The 6,197-nt window shown below is 39.7% G+C and overlaps 1 protein-coding gene across 1 annotated transcript; it reads right to left on the bottom strand.

Annotated features, from left to right (window-relative positions):
- Window positions 1-555: 555 nt before the first annotated feature.
- LOC111145562 (olfactory receptor 1B1) lies at window positions 556-1,509 on the bottom strand. Its single transcript, XM_022500495.1, has one exon. It carries the CDS (start codon window positions 1,507-1,509, stop codon window positions 556-558), a length of 954 nt encoding a protein of 317 aa, XP_022356203.1.
- Between the last annotated feature and the right edge of the window lie 4,688 nt (window positions 1,510-6,197).

A 6,197-nucleotide genomic window follows, 5' to 3' on the forward strand; every position in this document is an offset into this window, starting at 1 on the left:
AGCACACTGAGTTAGACGTGACCATAATTAACTTCACTGTCTCTGTTTCAGTTCAGATTTCACAGTAATATTCTCACACTTCTTCAAAACTATGGGATTCAACATCCCAGGCCTAGTGACTCATTTGTATCCACTTTTTTTTTAAATCATTTTTTAAATTTATTTTCAGCATAACAGTATTCATTGTTTTTTGTACCACACCCAGTGCTCCATGCAATCCATGCCCTCTCTAATACCCACCACCTGGTTCCCCCAACCTCCCACCACCCCCCCACCTCTTCAAACCCTTCAGATTGTTTTTCAGAGTCCATAGTCTCTCATTGATAACTGAAGATAAACGGTCTGGGGAAGGGGTTCCTGAGACAGGCTGACATGGGAGCCCTGAGCACGTGTGGCACGTGTTCACCGCTCTGTCGGGCACCACAACAACAAGAGTCGAATCTGGAGTTCTGTAAGTTAGCCAGGCCATCCTTCCCTCATCTCTCCAAAACCAGCCATGCTTGAACCCTCCCACTTCTTTCCTTCACCACCCAAAATGGCTCTTCAGCAGGCTCATCAGGAGTCCACCCTCCCCAGTCCAAGCAGCCTGTGAAGGGCACTCTTGACATCCTTGTTGCGGAGGCTATACACAAAAGGGTTGGCCAAAGGGGTAATGGCAGTGTACATCACAGCAGCCACCATGTCCTTTTCCTGAGAGTTCTGGGAAGGAGGCTGGAAGTAGACCCAGATGATGGTGCCATAGAGGAAGCCAACCATGGTGAGGTGGGATCCACAGGTGGAGACTGCCCGGTGGCGACCAGCAGCTGAAGGCAAACGTAGGATGGTGGCCCCAATGTGAGCATAGGAGAGTACAATGAGGGCACAGGGACCTAGCATGAGGAAGCCACCCTCCAAGAATATGGCCAGCTCATTGGAATGTATGTCAGAGCAAGAGGCTCGCAGAAGTGGTCGGTGGTCACAAAAGAAGTGGGGAAGTTTAACGTTGCCCTTAGCATCCCCATCCCAGTAAAGAGGCAAGAGAAGTCCCACATGCAGCATGGTGTGCACTATGGACACCACCCAACTCAAGGCCAGTAGGCAGGCACAGAGTTGGCGACTCATCACTGAATGGTAGTGCAGGGGATTACAGATGGCCACATAACGATCCAGAGTCATGACAGAAATAACAAGTGTATCTGTAACTCCAAATGCATAGAAGAAAAAGAACTGGGCCAGGCAGCAGGCAGCAGAAATGGCTGGGTAATTAGAGACCAGATGGGCCAACAACTGGGGCAGGGTAACAGTGGACAGCCCCATGTCTATGACGGAGAGACCACGGAGCAGATAATACATAGGTGAGTGGAGCTTGGAGTCCCGGGAGATAAGTAGCACTAGAGTCACATTCCCTATTATGGTGATCAGGTAAATAGCCAGGAACAGGAAGAAAAGGAGATCTGGAGAGATTCTAGTTCTTGAGAACCCAAGGAGTAAGAAGACTGGAGAATGTGAAGCATTAGGGGAGCAGCCCATGATAAGTGACAATAAGCCTGCCTGAAAGAGAGTTTCAATCAAAAAGTAAGTCATAGGTAATAGGTCTGAGGATCATAATAGTTCTAGTTGATTTATTTATGTTATTCAAGTTCCCTAAAGACTTCAATTCAACTGACCACCACGGCCCTTCTGCTAAGTCTATGACTTCACTCCTGTAATTTACTATAGCATTTTCTTCCTACTTCTTCCTTTCACCACTCTAGTGGCTCCTTTTCTATAATCTATAAACCTTAAGAAAGTCCCTCATCCAGTTATAAACCCTTCATTCAGTAATGTCTTTTCATCCTACTGCTGCTTTTCTCCTTCCAATGGCAAACGTCCTGAAAAAATTCCTGTACTCCCTGGCTCTAACTCTTCATCTTCAATTCACACTTCATCCCATTGCAGTCCTCGTGATTTCATTTCTCTGGACCTGTAAGGAACATAATGTTATCATTTAATATGTAACATATAAACAAATGGTTCATTATAGGTATTTGGTTTTTATAGTGAAACTGCTTCAAGTTGTCATAAAATAACTTGGCTTTACTCTTTATTCCATTTTGTTGGTTAATGGCATCACCATTATCATCCATCTAATTGCCCAAAGCAAAAGCTGGGGGACTCTCTCCCTCATCTCCTCATATTCAATCACTCCTTGACTTCTACATTTCCCCTTATATTCATCCTTTGCCCTTAATCCACTCACACTGTTTAAGATTTAGCATCTCTGACCAGTGCTAACTTCATAGCCTCATGACTAGTTTCTCTACTTATCTCCCTTGGTAGATCTTCCATACTGATTCCAGAAGAAAACTTTCGACATATGCTTCCCTATTTAAAGAGTCAGGGCCTTCAGAATAGTATCCAAATAGCTTCATCTGGCTTATGAAGAACTATTGTTATCAATGACTAGCCTATCTTACCAAGTTCATGCTGAGACACCTACACAGTATGTTTAAAACTAGACAACTCTTTTTTTAGTGTTCTGAACATTGTAACCTCTCACATTTCTGCAGATCATCACATGCTATTTTGAAAGCTTTAGCTTGCTGAAATATGAGGTACTAAGCACCTTCCCATGCAACATAGGTAGAAATGTTGAGGAAATATGATAATCATCCTTTTAAATTCATAAATGAGTGTTTAAGAATGTAAAGGAAACTACACTACATCAGAAACTAATGATGTATTATATGCTGGCTACCTGAACATAATAAAAAAAAAACAGTCAACTGTCTACTATGATGTATGCAGTGGTGGTAACAGGTAGATGGGAGGGGTATACCATCAGTCCTCATTGTCTAGAGGCCCCATGTAGAGCAGAAGGTGAGAATGTAGGCCTATGTGAGGCAAAAGGTTGAAAGGTAGACACCACCACATTAGTTCAGGACATTCGAAATGGTAAGCTCTCGGTGAAAGAATATACACAAACAGGAAAATGAATATATACCAGTTTCTATAGAACACCCAAAGAAAACTCATCTCTCTCATCCTGTACTTCATGGAGGGGAAAGGTCTCCCATGGGAATGCAATTATGGGTCTGGATAGCACCTGGAATGGATACACTTATTTACAAGACACATATGATCCTAGACCCCCCACACTGACAAACTAACATAAAAATCATTCCCAGACTGGTAAAATCCTTGGGGTACCTTTTAGAAGCAAACATAAAACTTCTCCTCATGTTGCTGTAGACTGTATGGGAATCCCACAAATAAAAACCAACCAAAAAGATGTTCTCACAATTCAAAATTACTAAACAGACACAAAACCTATTTATTATGAAGATAATCAGCAATGAACAAGTGATAGAATTATCTCCCCCTAAACATCATAAAAGTAATTAATCTATTAGGAATTATAAGCTATGTTTAAAATACTTTGTATCTCAAAGGATGAATAAAGACTATAAGAAATAAGATATTCTAAAAGTAAAATACAACAACCCTCTTACACTATACAACCATCTTACACTGTTGGTGGGAATGCAAGTTGGTGCAGCCTCTTTGGAGAACAGTGTGGAGATTCCTCAAGAAATTAAAAATAGAACTTCCCTATGACCCTGCAATTGCACTACTGGGTATTTACCCCAAAGATACATATGGAATGAAAAGAAGGGCCATCTGTACCCCAATGTTTATAGCAGCAATGGCCACGGTTGCCAAACTGCGGAAAGAACCAAGATGCCCTTCCATGGACGAATGGATAAGGAAGATGTGGTCCATATACACTATGGAGTATTATGCCTCCATCAGAAAGGATGAATACCCAACTTTTGTAGCAACATGGACGGGACTGGAAGAGATGATGCTGAGTGAAATAAGTCAAGCAGAGAGAGTCAATTATCATATGGTTTCACTTATTTGTGGAGCATAACAAATAGCATGGAGGACATGGGGAGTTAGGAGAAGGCAGTTGGGGGAAATTGGAAGGGGAGGTGAATAATGAGAGACTATGGACTCTGAAAAACAATCTGAAGGGTTTGAAGAGGTGGGGGGGTTGGAGGTTGGGGGAACCAGGTGGTGGGTATTAGACAGGGCACAGACTGCATGGAGCACTGGGTGTGGTACAAAAACAATGAATACTGTTATGCTGAAAATAAATTTTAAAAAATGATTAATTAAAAAAAATAAAAAAATTTTAAAAAGTAAAATACAACAGATTTGGAAAAGACCCAATATGAATTATTAGAAAATACAAATATTCACATTCAAAGTAAAGACTCAATGAATGGCATGGACAGTAACTGAAGAGAGAGGCTAGTTCTGAGAAAAATACCCAGAAAACAGTATGAAGTGATCAAGATGTGGGGAGAGGAGTCAAGACTTTTGGGGGGAAAAAATAAGGAGATCCACCATACACCGAGTAAGTCCAAGAAAAAAAAATTAATGAGAAAATAGAGAAGAGGAAACATTGAAGAAATGGACTGAGAATTTTCCAGACTTAATTAAAGAAATGAGGCCTCAGATTGAAGAATCACAATGACTCCCAAACAAGATAAATTTTTATAAATCCTTGCATAGATACTACATTAGGGAAATTGCTATACAACAAATACAAAGATAAAATACATTTTTTTACCTAACTGCTTATTTTATTTTATTTTATTTTTTTCCAAGTTTTTATTTAAATTTCAGTTGGCTAACCTACAGTATAATATTAAAGTGTAGGATTTAGTGATCCATCATTACATACAAAGATAAAATATTAAAACCAAGCAGAGAGAAAGGAAAGATTAACTATGAAGGAAAGATCATAGACTTTCTTGTTTTTTAATAGCCTCTTTTGATTGTATATTTATTTCTTAATCATGTCCCGTGTTTTCAATGTTTTTGGTTTTTTGTTTTTTTTTTTTTATTTCTTTTCAGCATAACAGTATTCATTGTTTTTGCACCACACCCGGTGCTCCATGCAATACGTGCCCTCCCTAATACCCACCACCTTGTTCCCCCAACCTCCCATCCCCCGCCCCTTCAAGACCCTCAGGTTGTTTTTCAGAGTCCATAGTCTCTCATGGTTCACCTCCCCTTCCATTTCCCTCAACTCCCTTCTCCTCTCCATCTCCCCATGTTCTCCATGTTATTTGTTATGACTTTCTGACAGAAGACTTCTCAGCAACAATAGACTCTAGAAAACTTCATACATCCTTATCCCAATGGGTTCTGTAGAGGCAGGGCTTCTGCAACTGTCCTCCATCCATGGGCTCCCTTGCTCAAATTTTCTTGAAGGCCTTCAGGAATACTTAGAGTTGCACTTTTGTTTCCAAACACTTTTTCTTAAACTATCTTTTCATTATTGAGTTCCAATTTAATAATGCCAGCGCCTGACAATGAAATCTGTATGAGATAAGTTTCTCAAGCTTTTGAAACTCACTTTGTGGCTAAATTGTGGCTAAGTGAGCCTGTGGAATACAGAACATGGCAGCCCCAAAGCAAACTCACAATGTCTAGAAACTGGGATATATGATAGAGATGAGACTTTTGGTGTTTGAAGAAGAGGTTATTCAGTTAAATGTAGTACCACAACTGCATACACCTCTTGTAACTTGTGGTTTACTCATAGTATACATCAGTAGAAAATAGAGCCACATGCATCAATAAATATAAGTCTCCAAATCATAATATTAACTTTAAAAATGCCAGTTCACTGAAAAAAATTAAGTTAAATTTAAAAATAAATAAATAAATAAAAATTTTTTAAAAAGGAAAAAATGTCAGTTCAGAATGACAGGAAAATATGACATATATGAAGATTTAAAACATGAAAATATTGTGTTCTTTTAGATATATATTCTAAAAACATACATAGGATAATGAATACTTCATTCGGGATAGTGGTGACCTTTGGCGAAGAAGGAAAGGATAGAGGATAAAATAGAAGAGTAGTTTGGGTTTTTTGAAAGACTTTATTTATTTATTTGAGAGAGAGAGTAGAGAGAAAGCATCAGTGGGGTGAGGGGCAGAGAGAGAAACAGACCCTCACTGAGCAGGGAGCTAGATGCAGGGCTCCATCCCAGGACCCTGGTATCATGACCTGAGCTGAAGGCAGACACTTAATTAACCAAACCATTCAGGTGCCCAGTAGCTTAGGTTTTAACTGTTGCCTGTAGCCATCTATTTTTTTTACAAAATAAGAACAGAAAAAAAAAGTTGAAACCAAAAAAGGTGAATGTTAAGTATTT

This window comes from Enhydra lutris, unplaced genomic scaffold (assembly GCF_002288905.1).
Source record: "Enhydra lutris kenyoni isolate GAN:26980312 unplaced genomic scaffold, ASM228890v2 scaffoldscaffold13, whole genome shotgun sequence".
In the NCBI taxonomy this organism is placed as follows: domain Eukaryota; kingdom Metazoa; phylum Chordata; class Mammalia; order Carnivora; family Mustelidae; genus Enhydra; species Enhydra lutris.